The sequence below is a fragment of the Micromys minutus genome, assembly GCF_963924665.1.
Source record: "Micromys minutus genome assembly, chromosome: 1".
Lineage (NCBI taxonomy): Eukaryota > Metazoa > Chordata > Mammalia > Rodentia > Muridae > Micromys > Micromys minutus.
In genome coordinates this window covers 177,956,650-177,975,359 of record NC_137969.1, presented here as the reverse complement: position 1 = coordinate 177,975,359, position 18,710 = coordinate 177,956,650, and the positions used below count along the sequence as shown (strand labels likewise).

Genomic DNA, 18,710 nt, shown 5'->3' with positions numbered 1-18,710 from the left:
TTACTGAAGGAGTTGAAGGGGAAAAATCAGGTAGCTTGGAGTAATTTTAAGGCTAGCCACAGGGACAAAACAGTATTGCATTTAGTGGAGAACATACACAATCAGGCTGTGCCTTCAGGTGCCCTGCCCATCTCTCACTGAGCTTGAACACAGCCTTAGAACACAGACGCTCACCATGAGCTCACTCACGCCATTCCCCTAACATGCTGCCCATCCCGCTGTGTACAACGTCCTTGCACACATCATTCTGGGCAAAGTAAACCAATTATTATTACTGGCTTTTGGGGACGAGAAAATAGAAATAATACAACGTGTTGCTTTATTGTTACATAGGATTCTTTGCATTAATCTTGAACAATCAAAGATGAGGGGATAATAATTTTGTTAAAAAGAAAAACAAAAATAACATTTGGTACAATATTTTAAAACTGCTATGTAGTGAATTAGTTTCAGGGGGGTTTTCTTTTCTCTTTTGCTATATGAATAGTTAAGATACCAATGTTAGGTACTTTAAAGAAAACAGCAAGGCTCAAACATTAGTTCCGTAGGTGCAATGCATCAATTTACCTGTGCAAAGTCAGCAGCAAGCCGCAGTTTCCCACCTTCACCAAGAGGTCTTATGAGACTGGCATTGCGGATAAAAAGTTCAATGGCTCTTTGGGCAATAGCTTCAGTGTTGTCAAAAACAAAGTCCAAGCATTCAAAGTGCTTGAAGTAGTCATTCATAACTCTGGCAATGAAACCTTGTAGTTCTTTCATGTACAGGGAACAAGGAACATCAGGCTTTCCTGAGCTGGTTGATGATCTATAAAAGGAAAAAAAAAAAAAAGACTTTTTTTTTTAACCAGCACCAATACACAAAACTACAATCTTAGATATTTTTTGTCCCTGGTTACTATTTCAATCCTGTGCAATTATTTTTCCTATTAGTGATATAAAAGCACCAATTTTGTTTTGTTTTGCTTAGTGTTGAAGAAAATAAACCATTTAAATTGTATTCTTAAATCTGTGTTTTGATCCTATGAGGATTACTTAAGGAATTCTAGCATGGTTTTACTTAAAAGATTACTAAGAATGAAACACAGCTATCTGTGTCTGAGATGAATCACGCTCTGGCCTTCCAAGGTTTGACTTGGCTCCCAGCCCTCCAGAGATCTACTCACATGTTAAGTGAATGTCAGTGATGGGTTCTGAGATGACATTTTACACTTTGCAAGGGCAGAAACTGCTTGGCGGTAGGTAGTCTCTGCTTGCAGTTGGTCACAGCAGCCCAATAGCCGCACTGTGACAGAGGGACTGGTTGTGTAACAATATGCAGTATGCAATTTTTACCCTCCAGATGAGGTTTGGAAAGGCTTTAATTTGGAACAGTAGATGATACCAGCTGTGCTTCATGATATACTATTTATAACTTAAAAATGTTTACAACTGCCCTTTAAAGAATATATTCAAAGAATATGAAATATTTATAGGGAGGAGTTATACCAAAATTAGAAATCACCTGATCCTAGCTAATAGATGAGATCATAATGCGGAATTTTTTCCAAAAAGCAAAGAAAATGTTTCCAAATTCTGAGAGTGATGCAGAGGAGATGGAAATGGTCTAGCGATGAACATCAGACAAGACTGAGATTCTCTGAGAAAGAGAGCAACGTGAACTTGACCTTCACAGTAAAGCAACGGCAGTTTAACCAGGTCTTCTACTTTCGGAAGCAGACAGGTTCAGTGTCTCAGGGTGGAGTGTGCTGCCGGAGCAGGGGAGCCTTGGTTCCTGGTGCCAAGCACAACACCCTCATTGGCCTCTACCAGATTCAGGTCACTACGTGGCCTATTTTTCTTCAGTTACCAGGAGAGAGGAGAGAGTGCTAAGTGCAAAAATAAGTATTTTCATATTCATTTGTTTATTTACTGGACAGTCAGTAAACACATAATTTTGCCGTACACAGTGACATTGTATACAATTCAGAAAGATAAAAAAGAATCTAATGAACACATCAATCATGGGAAATTCATATTTATTCCTTTTATCCAGCTATCATGTTATTCCGCTGGATCAACGTAAATGTGTTACGCTAACTGACAAGCCCTAGGAATCACTGCCTGTTGTTATCATCTTAGGTTCTGCATGTGAATGAGGACATATTTGGTTTCTGTGTCTGCCTCATTTTTACATAGTATGTCTTCCAGAGTCATCTGTGTTGTGACAATTAGTAAAGATTCCTTTTTGACAGCTGACTACTGTTTCATTTTGTACCCACACCACATTTAGCTTCCTTGATTGTTTGATTGATTTATTCAGTTTTACAGCTTTGGGACCAATCTCTTCCCACGTACTTTGCTTGAACTCTTTCTTCCCATCCATACACTATTTCCTCTCAGTGGTTTCCTCTCACATGCAGAGGCTTTGGAGTTGGGACAATCCCGTCCATCTGCTTTTCACTTTGCTGCCTGAGCTTCTAGGATTAAAGAGGATACCTGTCCAGACAAGTGTCGGGGCTTTCCTCCATACTTTCCTCTAGTACTTGCATGGTTTCATACACTGTGCAGTACTAAAGTATCTCACGAGGTCTGAGATCCTGTGTTCTCAGCACAGCACTGAAGAGACAGTCCTTTTCTACTCTATCCTTGGCACCTTTATTAAAAATCAGGGGCCGAATTTTTGGGTTCTCAATTCTAGTCCACCGGACAACATTTTCTTTCTTTCTTTCTTTTTATATATATATATACCAGTAACTTACTACGATTCACTACAGCTTTTGAACTATTTTTAAGTTTATTTTGTTTAGTCCTGTGTGTATATGCATGCCTGTTTGTGTGAGTGTGGCTAAGTGCCAGTGTATATGAAGATCTGGGGACAACTGTGGGTGTTGGTCCTTACCTTCCATCTTTATTTGAGACAGGATCTCTTGTGGAAGGCTGAATGTCAGGCTACTTTGTTTGTGAAATTCCAGGGATTCTCCTCTCTCCACCTCCAATCCTACTGCTGGGATTACAGACACACTGTGTTTACGTTTTTCCAGGGGCTCTGGGGATTAAAGCTCATGCTTGAGCAGCAAATGCTTTACCAACTGAGTCACCTCTCTATACCTCAATTACTTTAAGGTATAGATTAAAATCAGGAAGTGTCATGTCTTTGGCTTTGCTCTTTATCCTTAGGTTGCTATGGCTACTCAGGGCTTTGAATTTTAGAATTTGTTTCTTTTTATTTCTATGAGAAAACACATTAGAATTCTAATAGTGATTAGAATTAAACTATAGATTCTTTGGTAGCACAGACATTTTTTACCTATTTTAAGACTTGTTGAATTTGATTTGTGAATTTTTTCAGGGTGTGTGTGTGTGTGTGTGTGTGTGTGTGTGTGTGTGTGTGTGTGTACAGGTGCCACTCAGGTAAACATGTATGCAGGTATTTATGTTACACATACAGAGGATAAGCTTGGGTGTCATTCTTCAGATGCCTACCGAGTGTGTGCATGTTCACACTGAGTGTGGTGTGCAGGGCTATGTTCATATGTGTGGAGGTCAAGGTCAACCTCAGCTGGTTTTTGACACAACCTCCTCACTGGAACTTGCCAAATATGGTGAGTGGCTTGGCCAGTGGGCGCCAGTGACCAGCCCTCTCTACCATCTTGTTGCTGGTGTTTTAAGCACTCATCACCACACCCATTTTTTTGTTGTTACTTAAATGTAGATTCTGGGACTTGATCGTTGCAAGGCAAGCTCACTGAGGCTAGTAGTTTGAGAATTTTATATATATGTCTATCAAAGACACTGACCTGTGCTTTCTTTCCTGGTAGTTCTCCCAACCCATGAACATACTCACCCCAATGAGCTTCTTCAAGCTTTCACTTAGTCTGTGGTTTCAGTCTGCAGATCTTTTAACAGCATGGTTAAATTAATAGATAAGTAATTGATTTTAAGCCATGCTAATGATGTTGCTTGTTAATTCATTGTCTAACTAGTCCCTTATTGTTAATTTATTGTCAGCTTATAGGAATGCCACTGGCTCCTCCTGTTGGTTCTGCATCCTGACTTTACATGTTTTGTCTTCAGGGATTTCCTTAAGTCTACCCCTCAGCAGTCACAACTTCACTACATCTTTTCCGAAGGAATGCCTCTGTTCCTTTCCCTAATTGTTCTGGCAAGGGGTGTCAGTACTGGACACAGGTCTCCAGAGTGGCTCCTGGCTGTCCACCACTGAATGCTGTGGAGAGATACATGTCTGCAGCGAATCTCTTAACTAAAAGATGGGGAGACTGCAAATACTTCTGCACTGGATGCAATGACTCTATGACTTTCATTCACTGTTCTGCTGTGACACATTACTGATATGTCACTGTGACACATCTGTAATGCTGCCCTGGCATCTCAGACATAAGCCTCACTTGGTCAAGGTACATGAATCCTTAGACGTCCCACTGCACTTGTTCTGCGAGGACTCTGCTGAGCATTGTATAGCAGTGCTCAGCAGGACACTGATCTATCATTTCATCTTCTTGTCCTGTCCTCATCTGGCTTTGGAATAAAGGGAATGCTAGCTTTATAAAAAGAGGGCATATTCTTCCTCAGTTCACCTATTTGCGGTTTGAAAAGAAGCCATGATGTCCCTTTTAAGCGGCTAAGCTTCACACATGCAGGCACAAGGTCCTGCATATTCCCTTGATGGGAACTTCCACATGACTGATCAGGTTTGTCATTCATTCTGTTCTGCTCAGCTGTACTATTTTTTCTTGAGTCTGTGTTGGTGGGTTACAGGCGGCTAGGAACCCACACACACTCCCATGACGTGCAATTGCCCAGATTCCTACAGCAGTGCACATGGGTCCTTCCCCTGCTGTGCCAGCTCCTTCCTCTGGACTGGTTTTGTTTGTTTAGCTGTTACTTTTTACCATAATGTGACTGAATTTGGGACCTGGTGGACTAAGCAAATGCCTTAGCACAACTACCTCCCAAGCACTCTTCTTACTCCTGACTTTTATTACAGATCTTATTAAATTGCCAAGGCTGGCCTACAGCTTGCTCTGTGACCCAGGCCGGCCTTAACAGTTGTGATCTTTCTGCCATTTATCTGTGGACATTCTATGATTTATCCTATTAAATTTTTGTACCACCATAGTCAGAAGATATCCGGTCAGGTGGTGGCGGCGGCACAAACCTTTAATCCCAGCACTCAGAGGACAAAGGTAAATGGATCTCTTGGAGGCCAGGACAGGTCTACAGAGTAAGTTCTAGGACATCTAGAGCTACATAGAAAAACCCTGTCTCAAAACAACAACAAAGAGGTATATGATACTGCTACTTTTGTTGTTTTTCCTCCTAAATTTGTTCAGGTTATTTTTACGATTTGAATGGAAAACATCCCGTCTCTAAGAATGTGCATTTTACATATGTCTGTTGGGTCCATTTGTTTTAAAGTATAGCTCAAGTTTCTGTCTCTATGATCTGTCTGACATTGCAAGGATTATTATTCTGTCACAATCACATTCTTTTATACAACTGTTTACATTTAGGTGTTCTGATATCAGATGCATATTTATTTTAAATACCCACTTAATAAGGTGACCCCTTTATCATTTTATAATGATCTTCTTGGTTGTATTTTTACAAGTTCTGACTTAAAACCTCTTTCATTAACTATAGCTGTACCTGTTCATGTTGGTCTCCATCACATGATATATCATTTCTGTCCTTTTGTTTTCAGTTTGTTCCTATATCTGAGAAGAGTCTCCTGTGAAGGCCAAACCCACTTGGCCTCTTGGACTCTTTATACTTTATAAAAACATCACAAAGACTTTCTATTACTCTGGAGGAGTATATTTCTATTACTCAGGAGGAAGACAGATTGCAATTCATAATAGTTGCAAAATTACACTTATAAAGTAGCAAGGAAAATAATTTTATGGATGCACCACAACATGAGGAACTGTATTAAAGGATCCCAGCATTAGGAAAGCTGAGACCCACCATCTAAGGAAAGACAGTGCCTATGAACATGGTGACATGAGGGTGTGCCACATGATGTGATCTGTTCAGATGCACTGCATCTAAGGAAGTGCTCCACATCATTAGCCATAAGGGAAATGCAAATCAAAACAACCCTGAGATTCCACCTCACACCAGTCAGAATGGCCAAGATCAAAAATTCAGATGACAGCAGATGCTGGTGAGGATGTAGAGAAAGAGGAACACTTCTCCACTGTTCGTGGGGTTGTGAACTGGTACAACCACTCTGGAAATCAGTCTGGTGGTTCCTCAGAAAATTGGACATAGTACTACCTGAAGACCCAGTTATTCCACTTCTGGGCATATACCCCAGAGAAGCTCCAACATACAACAAAACACATGCACCACAATGTTCACAGTAGCTCTATTTATAATAGCCAGAAGCTGGAAAGAATGCAGATGTCCTTCAGTAGATGAATGGATACAATGATTGTGGTATATTACACAATGGAGTACTATCAGCTATCAGAAACAATGACTTTATGAAATTCTTAAGAAAATGGATGCATCTAGAGAATATCATCCTGAGTGAGCTGAGTGAGATAACCCAGTCACAAAAGAACAGACATAATATGCAGTCAGTGATAATTGGATACTAACCCCAGAAAGCTCTGAACACCCCAGAAACAACTCACAGAGTATATGAAGTTCAAGAAAAAAAAAAAAAGAAAGAAAGAAAGAAAGAAAGAAAGGAAGGAAGGAAGAAAGGAAGGAAGAAAGAAAGAAAAAACCCAAAGGCCAAAAAACAAAAAAAACAAAAAAAAAAAAAAAAAAAAAAGAAAAACAAAAAGAAAATGAAAAACCATTATGCTTAATCTTTACACACCAAGAAAACTATGACTATTTCCAGGTTACATCTTGTTTTACATGTACTTTATGCTCATTGTAACTAGTAAGATTTTAATGCATACTATCAAACCTTTAAAAAATCAAGTACTGACAAAAATGTATTCATATACTTTTATGCAAAAATGCTTAAAATCTGTACATTTATCTTTGTTTTTTTAAAAAATAAAGTTCAAATTTATAAAAAAAAAGATATATGCTATCAAATCTCCTTGTGGATTAGAAGTCTGACTTAAATGTACGAAAATACAAACATTCTTAGCTATTAATGATCAATTTCCCCAGGTACTCTCAAGTCTTGGACAGTATTTTCTAACAGTCGTGCTATGCAGAAGCTGAAGGTTAAGACAAATTAAGCATCCACACAACTAAGAATTGATGGATGTGCATTTTCCTGTTACCAGATTTGTAAGCACTGACTTTCCTTAGCGTGGTGGTGCTCAACTTCCCTAATGCTGGGACCCTTTAATGCAGTTCTTCACACTGTGGTGACCCCAACCATAACATTATTTTCATTGCTACTTCATAACCGTAATTTGCTACTGTTATGAATTGTAGCATAAATATCTGTGTTTCCTGATGGTCTCAGGTAACCCTATGAAAGGGTTCCCAAAGGAGTGGAAACCCGCAGGGTAGAAATGGTTGCTGCTGAGGGACTCAGCCATTCCTGCAGAGATCCAGGGCTCTTCTTTCACTGCCTCCTTCCCTACGCAAAACTCTCATTCGGACTGTCCTTGCATTAAAAACCGATGAGAAACTCTGAGGAAGGACTGAGAGAGCTTGTTCTCAAAGCCAGGGAGGAGTCAGATGCATCCTCAGGAGGAATGTCATGCCTGTGCCAAGGCATCACACAGGTACAGAAGAGGACATCTGTGAGGAGGAAGAAAGCAGGAAGAGGAAGATGGCACAAACCAGCCAATCCTGAAGCACAGAGCTGAGTCTACAAACCTGCTCTGTCTCAATAAGCAAAGAGAGATGATGGGAACCAGAACAAAGATAATGTGGTAACATTCACAATGGAGGAGGAGGTGAGGAACCAATGCAAGGAACTTGGAGACTAGGAGGGATGGGGAATGAAAAAAATCAAGGCAGTGAGGACTAGTAACACTTCTGAGGAAATGTTTTACCCAGAAAAATCTTCCTGGTGCATGGTGATGATTATGGCCTCGACCGCATCTACCACTGACGTCAGCAAGGGCTGTATGGCGCTTCCCATAAGATCGTGAATTGTCTGACAGAGAAAACAGAAGAGAAGCAGAATCAGAGAAACTGACACAAAGAAATCTGAGGAAATAAAGTGAGAAACATTTTGACTAACAGTTTTCATATTCTATAAGAGTCAGACTATACATAGTTAAGAGAAGTGTGTTTCTCACCCTATCCACTGGCAGCAGTGACTCAGAAAGTTTAAAATACTAGGATTACAGCACTGAAGATTCCCATCCCCCACTCACCTCACTCTGTCAAAACACTTCACGGTTAAATGCCCATGAGAAAGTAGCCATGTCCGGGAGCAGACACAGGCTATTCACAGAGCAAAGAGCAAACCAGTACTTTGTTGTTGTTGTTGTTGTTGCTGTTTCTCAAAAAAGTGAAGCAAATAATTCCTTAAAAACCAAAACCTTATGTGATAGCTTATATATACTTGGCCCAGGGAGTGGCATTATTAGGAGATGTGGCTTTGTTGGTTATGGGCCTTAATCCCCTGTCCTCGCTGCCTGGAAGTCACTCTTCTGCTAGCTGTCTTTGGAACAAGAGGCGGAACTCCAGCCATGCTCCTGCCCTGATGATAATGGACTGAATCTCGGAACCAGTAAGTCAGCCCCAAATGTCATCCTAGGAAGAGCTGCCTTGGCCATGGATTCTGTTCACAGCAGTGAAACCCTAACTAAGACACCTTCCCATATGTTTTTCACCAGAGTGAACGGAGCGAAACAAAAACAATGGTGATTCCTACAGGATGGACCAGGCAACTCACAAACTAGGTTTCTGTGGACAAGTCCATGTCAATAATTCTCAACCATGCTGTGCTCCTAGGGAGTAGTTCGCAGGGTTTAAAGACCAAGAAGAGAGGAGGAATGTGTCACCAACATCTAGCAGAAGATGACAACGATTCTGCAAAACACACTGCTGGTTAGACAGCATACCAGAAATCTAGAAATCTAGAAACCAGGTCAGCCATACTGCTCAAGTGAAAAATAGTTTGTAACCACTGGTTAGTCTGTGGAGGACATTAGGCCTTAGTCAAATACTGACCAGAATCCTGTCAACACCCCAAATCAAAAACTGGAGGTACACCACACATGCTTCAGTGGTGACTACGGTCACATGACAGATGGTCATGGCTCAAAATAGTTGAAGCCAATAAGAAAAGAATAAAGGGGATAGTTATTCATTAAGTCTCTACATGTCATCTGTAGGCCCTCATCTGTCAAGATAATAAGTATAGTATACACACAAGTGTGTGTGACATGGTCTGCAGTCTAGTGAATTAAATATCCCATCAGAGTGTGGTCGGATCACACAGGCTCCATTGCATGCTGAATAGATCTGAGCAATAAAAGGGAAATGTGTCTGAACTGAATCTCTGACCAATAGGAAAGAAACAGAGCGGAGGATGAGACTGGGAGCGTGTCAGAGCTACCGGAGCCTGAGAATGCTGATCGACCTGGGGAAGCACAGGGCACAGGACAGAGACTGGAAGTGCCTGACTCTAGGACAGAAGCAGTGGAGTGTGCTCTTGGTGGGTTGCTATAAGCAAGGAGTTATCAGGAAGGGATGTAGAGACTAGTGATAGAGTACAGTCAAGATTTCAATTTAGAAAACAATCATATTGGATAGTAGCCTAAGGGATTAGACTGGAGGCAGAAAAACAATTATGAACCTACAGGAGAAACCGATGCCAAATGATCTAATTAGACACAGCAAGGATGGAGCTGAAGAGTCAGTAGAGATTTGTAGTTAGATTTGCAAAGATAAACAAGTGTTTGTTGTTTTAATATTTAGTCACACTAATGACTAAGCATTACATACAAAAGTAGCACAAGTTGATTTTAGGATATAAAGAAAAAAGACAAATTCAGTTAGGAACAAGAATTAGAAATGCCTATTTGAAAATGTGCTGGTCTATTATGTAGGTACCAGCTTTCCGAGATGTTCTGATTAGATTTGGTAGTCAGCAGCTTTTGAGACACGAGGGAAACCAAGAGAGTCAGTGAGCCTAGCTAGAGTTTACTGCATTTCATGAGAAATGCCACTAAAAGGACACAAGTAATAGGTGCCCTTGGAAGATTAGGAGGAGAGACAGTAATTTAGTATACTGTATATGGTAGATAATTGTACCTAGAAATAAGTTATTTATCCAAAGAACTTTTACTCTCTCTAATTTATATCATTAATGAAATAATTTACACATAGAGAACCTCAGGCAAGTTCAGAAGGTTGTCCAAAGCTACAGGTGAACAAGTCCAGCATCTGAGCCTCTGCATGTACCTCTATGGCTGACACTGTACACTAGGAAGAGAAACTGAAGGGACCTTAGAGTATGGGAGAAAACCATCTTTAAAAGGCTGAGATTTTTGCTTATGATATGAAGGAACATCTAACTAAAAACAACACCTACTAGAGAGCTTAGAAGACCGGCAGGTTCTGAGGGGTGTAAACTTATAGTGTAAACAGGCAGAAATTCTAGTCTACTAGGTTTCATTGGCCTCTACCAGTTTCAGGGGACTACAGTAGGGACAGGGCAAGGATAAGTGATGGCCAGAAGAAAATAAAAGCCATATAAAGTTCTTCTGAAACAGTTTCTGACCTTCTCTCTTTCTCATTCCACATTCACATGGCTCCCCTTCCTGTCCCCAAAAGGTCTTCAGTGGCAAAGAAATATATTCTGAAAATCTCTCATAAGAAAGTAAATTCTAAGAGACTGACATTTTTGTTGGACCTCACAGCCAGAGTTCAGGTCCTTAAATAAATCTTGAGGTCACTTCAGACTTCGAGTCTACTGGGTACTCAGCTTGCCTTTATGAGAACAATGTGGCTACCGATCTTACTTGCCTGGGATCTCCCAGGTAATCAACTTGTAGAGCCTAAGCTAATGCACAGCTGCAATCGACTCTTCCTTGCACTCTGACCCAGATAATGCATGTGAATCATCTGTTGAAAGCAACAAATACAGAAGTTGAAAGCAACCCTAAACCTACCATAAAGGTCAAAAGCAACCATTTATGATTCCTGGTTGATAAACAGTGATATTTATTGTCTGAGTCAGCTGGAGCCAGTGACTTGATTTCTATGAACTACTCCCTATTCCTTTCCCATGTGGTATTTGCTATGCTCTTCAGTAAATACAGATTAAAGCTCTTTGTCACAGAGAGTTACAGACACCACTAACACACACACAGAAAACACACAGACAAAAACAGACAAGCACATGGAGGGTCAGACACATACACAGACACAGAGACACCATTCACACACACACACACACACACACACACACACACAATGGCAGACACAGACACAGGGATGGACAGATTCACAAGACAGCCTTTGGGCAGGGACTCATAAAAGACAGCAGAGGATAAAAGACGCAGGGAGCATGAAGTAGAAAATCCAAATATGAACTCCTTCTTGGTTAAATGACTCCAAGGAGAAGTGATTTGATTGCTTTCCTTACTGTAAGAAATCACTAATATGTAAAGTCTGCACAGTCCTCATATGTATTTATTCATATTTATGTATTTATATATTAAACACACACACATATATATATAGAATTCAAACTTAGATTCTATAAAAGAAAATATTGGATATTGTCTTTCTTGACCTGATGGTCTCTTCTTTCACCCATTTTCCTGAAAATGACAAATCGTTCTTATAGCTGAATAAGGGAACATTTTCCTTCTCATCTACAGATGGGCATTGAGGCCGACTTGACATCTCGGTGACAGTGAACAGTGTAGAGATGAGGGTGGATGCACACGTCCCTCTGGGGTACAGCAGCAGTGCTCTGGCTGAGCGGTGCAGCAGTTCCAGTTTCCACTCCCTCAGGAACCTGCCGAGTGCTTCCACTTTACATTCATACCTGTACTGTGAGGGTCCTCTTTCCCTCAGTCTTTATCAGCACTGGTGGTCATTTTCCTTCCTGGTGGCCATTTTCATTGGGATAGGATAGAATTTAATGTAGGTTAGGTTTGCATTTTCCTAATGGCTAAGGATGTTGAATATTTTTCATATTCATCAGGTTTTTATAATCTTTTAATTAGTTGTTAATTTCATACATGTATATATTGAATTTTAGTCATTTTCACATATACCTTATTGTCTTACACCTTGCAAGATATAACATTTGACTACATTTTAGTTCTACTTCTGAGACATGTCTATTCAATTCATTTCTTCTTAAGATGAGCTTGGTAGTGTCTTTCAATTTCTATTTTATGGAATGTATGTGGAGCAAATTCAGCAGTAGATTTGTAGTCTTAGAGTTACTTTGTTGATAGACTATTACTTCTTCAATCCTGTTGACTGTTATAGATCTGTTTAGTTGTTTATATTATTTTCACTTAATTTCAGTAAGTTATATACATCCACAAATTCTTCCATTTCTTCTATATTTTACTTTGCATTAGACTGCAGAGCTCTCTAAAGGCACTTGCCTCTCAGTGACGCTCTTTCTTTCCAGTGTCCTCAGTTCTTTCCAGTGTCCTCAGTGAGGTTCTTTCTTTCCAGTGCCCATGTTTTCCACCTCAGGCTTCTCTCAGTACAGCTAGGAATCTGTCAATACTGTATCTAAAAAACCAATTCTTCCTTCTACTAAATATTTCTATTGGTCATTTAATCTCCATTTTACTAATTTCTGCTCTGTCCTTTTTCACTTCTTATCTACTGTTTTGGGTTCGCCTATTCTTGTTTTTATAAGACCTTCCTAGGTAATTTATGACTTACTAAGCTGCTTCCAATCAGCACTCACACTATAAATGCTTCTCTTAAAGCTGTCTTTTCTGATCTGAAAAGTCCTTGTACCTGGCTTTCATTTTTATTTAATTCTATGAATTTAAAATTTTTCTCATTTATTTCTTCAATAGCCCACTTGATCATTCAAGACATTATAGTCAGCTAAGAACAGTGGTTCATGCTTGTAATCCGAGAAATTGGAAGATCTATTTAGGTGGGTCAGGAATTCAAAGTCATCTTATAGAGCAAGTGCCCTGAGCTGAATGAAGCTCATCAGAGGAAGAGACAGTGACAGTATTCCTGTTCACTCCATGCTCTTGCACAGAAATGTGGTGTCCTTTTATACTCATCTCCAGTTTACTCTATTTTATCTTATAAGACTAAAGAAACCATGTGGGTTATTTTCTATTACTCAAGACTTGCTTGTTGGGTCCTAAAATAGAGGCCTTTTTAGATAAGTTTCCATGGGCTGCCAAGAAGAATATGGATTCTGCAGTTGGTAAATAAATGTCACATACATTTCTGTGAATTCTATTGGACCTAAAGTATGATTTGGTTCTAATATTTCTTTGTTGATTTTTTTTTGTTGAACTATCTACTGATGGAAGACTATTTGTACATAGACCAATTTGACCTTTTATGTCCCTAAGTATTTCTGCTATGAAGCTGAAAACCTTTTGTGCATATGTATTTACAACTGTCGTATCTTTTCAAAGAACTATCCTTTTACTAATATATTATGACTTTTATCTTTTCCTACTAATTTTGACTTGAAATATATTATACCAGATAATAAAGCTACTGTGCCCAGCTTCCTTTTGGATTATTCGATATATCAATTGCCATGCATTATTTACTTAGTTTGTCTGTGTCTTTTCTAGGGAAGAATATTCCTAGGAGACAAACTATAGCAATGTTGTCTTGAGGCAGCAGCTGGCTTTGAATTCCCTATGTCTCTGAAAATGACCTTAGGCTCCTGTCTACGCCTCCTGAGTGCTACTTGCTTTCTGTAGTGATTGGGTTTGAACCCTACTTCAAAGGAAACGAGTAATAAAACTTGGATAAGCCGAGACCTCTATGGTGGGAGAAGAGAATTATGGGAAAGCAAAGGCTGAGAGGTAGGTAATATCTAATTGTACGTTTGGATTTGGCACTAATCTCCATCTGACTCATAAGCCCCATTTATGCAGAATAAACTAAATATGTCTTGTGAATACTATTTAAAGACATGAACTACTAAGTATAAGCTCAGAACTTGGGAGATGACAGCAAGAGGACTAGCAGCTGCAGACTATCTTGGATACATAGAAAATTGAAAGCCAACCTGAGATGCATGAGACTGTCTTAAAAAGAAAATGAGTGATCTAAATCTGGGATGGTAGTGTATAATTAATAATCTCAGACTCAGGAGGATGAGGCCAAAGAACTGCCACACATTTGAGAATCTTTTAGGTTACAAAGCCAGATCATGTTTCAAAAATGGCAAGTCAGGGATGAAGCTCAGTGTTAAGAGGAACATTTGATCAATAAGAATAAGGTCCTTTGTTCACACTCTAGTAGCAGGAGTAAAGAAAGAAAGGAATGAAGGAGAGAGGGATGGATGGATGGATGCATGGAGGGATGGGAGGGAGGGAGGGGGAAGAAAAGAGGGAGTGAGAAAGGGAAGAAGGGAAAAGAAAAGCAAGAACTGAGATTTGACATGTGGTCAGCTGCAGGTATGATGGTGTACACTTTGAGTATGACCAAATTAATTTCCTATTAAAACAAAATCAAGCTACAGCTCTCTAGACCCAGAACCTGCTGGGAGAGAGCTGGTCCCCCAAAAGTGCTGAAATACCTGAGAGCACAGGTAAGATCACCACTTCTGCTGAGGGAACCACCCGAAGCACTCAAGACACAGGAACTGAGGAGCACTCTGTACCCAGACCCTGCTAAGAGACCCAGTCTTGCAGAAGCGCTGACACATTTGACAGCACAGGTGATATACCACCACCTCTGCTAAAATTCCTGGCCCAAAGAGACCGACCTGGAGCCCCCAGTTCACACAGAAAACTAGGGGCAGTCTGGGACAGAGTCCTTCTGGTTTCTACATGTACCTGAAGCTGACCCTTTGTCACAGCTATATCTACCCAGACCCTGCTGGAAGGGAACTGGTCCTCCACTAGTGCTGAAACACCTGAGAGCACAGGAGGGTCAAGTCACTGTCAGAATCAGCAAGACCAGCTAACACCAGAGATAAGCAGATGTTGAGAGTCCAAGAACCTAAGCAACAGAAACCAAGGCCACTTGGCATCATCAGAACCCTGTTCTCCAACCCAGAGCAAGTCCTGAATACCAAAACACAACCAAAAAGCTAGATTCTGATTTAAAATTACAACTCATGATGATGTTAAAGGACTTTAAGAAGGCCATGAATAACCCCCTTAAAGAAATACAGGACAACACAGGTAAATAGGTAGAACCTCTCTAAGAGGAAACAATCAAACAGGGGAAGGAATTGAACAAAAACATCCAGGATCTAAAAATGGAAATAGAAACAATAAAGAAATCACAAAAGGGAAACAACCCTGATGACAGAATACCTAGGAAAGACATCAGGAGTCCTAGACACAAGCATCACCAACAGAATACAAGAGAATGAAGAGAGAATCTCAGGGGCAGAAGATACCATAGAAAACGACACAACAGTTAAAGAAAATGCAAAATGCAAAAAACTCCTAACCCAAAACATTCACAAATCTAGGACACAATGAGAAGATGAAACCTGAGATTAACAGGCATAGAAGAGAACAAAGATTCCCATTTTAAAGGGCCAGTACATATCTTTAACAAAATTATGGAAGAAAACTTCCCTAACCCAACAAAAGAGATGCCCATAAACATACAAGAATCCTATAGAACTCCAAATATATTGAACCAGAAAAGAAATTCCTACTGTCACATAATAATCTAAATACCAAATGCACAAAATAAAGAAAGAATATTAAAAGCAGTGAGGAAAAAAGGTCAAGTGACATATAAATGCAGACCTATCAGAATCACACAAGACTTCTCAACAGAGACTATGAAAGCTAGAAGATCTTGGCAACTATATCAAGCAAAGTTCTCAATTAGAATAGATGGAAATATTTCATGACAAAACCAAATTTACACAATTATCTGTCCACAAATCCAGCCCTACAAACGATAACAGATGGAAAACACCAACAGATGGAGGGAAACTACTCTGTAAAAAAAGCAAGAAAGTAATCTTCTTTCAACTAACCTAAAAGAAGACATCCACACAAACATAATTCCACCTCTAATAACAAATAATAAAAACAACAATCATTGGTCCCTAATATTTCTTGACACCTATGGATTGGATTCCCCAATAAAAAGACACACACTAAGAGACTGGATACTTAAAGAGGATTAAAAATTTTGTTGCATAAAGGAAACATACCTCAGTGAAATAGACAGACACCCCCTGAGAGTATAAAAAGTTAGAAAACAATTTTTCCAAGCAAATGGTCCCAAGAAACAAGGTGGAATAACCATTTTAATATCGAATAAAATCGACATTCAACAAAAAAAAAAAAAAAAAACAAAAAAACAAAAAACAAAAAAACCACCCTACCAAAAGGGATATCTCAATTCTGAATTACCTATGCTTCAAATGCAAGGGCACCAACATTCATAAAAGAAACTGTCCTAAAGTTTAAAGCACACATTGCACCTCACACAATAATAGGGGGAGACTTCAACACAACACTCTTATCAATGGACAGATCATGAAAACACAAACTAAACAGACAAAGTGAAACTAACAGAAGTTATGAACCAAATGGATTTAACAGACATCTATAAAACATTTCATCCTAAAACAAAAAAAATACCTTTTTCTCAGCACCTCATGGTACCTTCTCCAAAATTGACCATACCATCAGGCACAAAACAGACCTCAATAGATACAAGAAGACTGAAATAATCCCATGCATCCTATCATATCACCATGGACTGACTGGTCTTCAATAACAACAAAAATGACTGAAAGCCCACATGCACGTAGAAGTTTAACAATAAATGCTTTTATCAATGATAGCTTGGTCAAGGAAGAAATAAAGAAATTAAAGACTTTTTAGAATTTAATGAAAATGAAAGCACAACATACCCAAACTTATGGAACACAATGCAAGCAGTGCTAAGAGGAAAACTCGTTGCTCTGACTGCCCCCAAAACAACACACCTGAAAGCTCTAGAACAAAAAGAAGCAAATGCATACAGGAGGAGTAAACAGCAGGAAATAATCAAACTCAGGGCTGAAATCAACCAAGTAGAAACAAAAAGAAGTATACAAGGAATCAACAAAACCAGGAGCTGGTTCTTTGAGAAAATCAACAAGATAGAACATCCTTAGCCAAACTAACAAAAGTGTACAAAGATAGTATTTAAATGAACAAACTCAGAAATGAAAAGGGAGACATAACAACAAAAACTGAAGAAATTGTAAAAACTACAGAAGCCTATACTCAACAAAACTGGAAAATCTGGATGAAATGGACAATTTTCTAGACAGATACCAGGTACCAAAGTTAAATCAGGATCAGATAAACCATCTCAAAAGTCCCATAACCTCTAAAGAAATAGAAGTAGTCAAAAGTCACTGAACAAGAAAAAAAGCCCCATAGGAGAATGTCAGGGTGGAGAGGCAGGATGGGATGGGTGGGTATGGGTGCACAACCATAGAAGCAGGGTGTGGGGGGATGGGTTAGGGGGTTTATGGAGGGGAAACTGGGGAAGGGTTTAAAATGTAATTTGAAATGTAAATAAAATATATCCAATAAAAAAAAAACTAACAGTATCCTCAGTAATCCCAGAAGAAATATTTAGAAATTATGTGTTTAAACAAACAGTACTCACAAAGTTGTGGTTCAAGGATCTATAAGCCAGCCCTGAAATGACCTGGACTCTAGAATTCTGATGGATATCTACAGGGAGATAAAGAAAAAGGAAAGAAAGGAAATAAAAAAAAAAAAAAAGGAGTTTTCTGAAGCCAGCAAAGCTATATAAACCACAAAGAAAATTAAAGAAACAACAACCAAAAGTGCTATCTTAAGTTTAAAAGGAGTGAACAGCTTCAACTGAAAGGATCAATAAAAGAGAAAAGCTGATGAGTCATTGATGCATTCAAATGCGTTCAATGGAAATCATCTGGAGGAGAGAAAAAAAGGTATACAGTCTATAATGCTAACTAGAGTCCCATAAGGAGAAGAGAGGCAAGCCACAGTCACCCAAAATCATGAAAAGCACACATTTACAGACTCGGGGAGATCACCCACTGCAGTGGAATTCTGGAGAGAATCTGCCTGGGTTTTTCTAAACAAATGACCCAGAGGAAAGCTTGGGAATGGTGCTGAGAAAGGAGGAAACTCACAAACTGGGAATCAGTGTAAAAGCTAGGAAGAGAGAACAACATAACAGTGTAAAGAACTAAAAGAGAACAAACCCCTAATCTTAGTAAAAAACATTCAAGACAAATTAAAATAAAAATATTTTTATTTAACTTGACTAATAATCTGACAGTGAAATCAACATTATAAATTATTAACATGTATATAATCAATTTATAAACAAACCACATTCCAAGCTAGAAAAAACACACTTAAGTGCACTGTTCCTATCCAAAATATAAATATATAGTCATGTAAAATGCAACTCAGAAAACAAGACTGATTTCTAAGAACAAGCAGCACCAAAAGCCTGTTTGCTGACAACAGTAAGAAATCAGATGGCCCAGCGCAGGGTGATGGCTAGGGTGTGAAGCTGGAGGGTTGGGTGGGTGGGGAGTACTCATAGGAGCAGGGGCCATGGGGAAGGATATAGGAGGTTTTTAACTTGGAAGAGGAGGATAACATTTAAAA

General features: G+C 39.3%; 1 protein-coding gene and 1 pseudogene across 2 annotated transcripts in view; one reads left to right on the top strand and one right to left on the bottom strand.

The window, feature by feature from the left end:
• The window catches only part of LOC308419540 (actin, cytoplasmic 2-like), a 1,056,985-nt pseudogene that overhangs the window by 326,310 nt on the left and 711,965 nt on the right, over positions 1 to 18,710 (top strand). The gene's annotated exons all lie outside the window — the stretch shown is intronic.
• The window catches only part of COG5 (component of oligomeric golgi complex 5), a 301,631-nt gene that overhangs the window by 29,716 nt on the left and 253,205 nt on the right, over positions 1 to 18,710 (bottom strand). Inside the window, exons 17-18 of the mRNA XM_080915234.1 lie at positions 7,977 to 8,080; positions 568 to 805 (exon numbers count right to left, since the gene is read on the bottom strand). Of these exons, the coding sequence (XP_080771360.1) occupies positions 568 to 805; positions 7,977 to 8,080 (342 nt within the window). The remainder of the gene's footprint in view (positions 1 to 567; positions 806 to 7,976; positions 8,081 to 18,710) is intronic.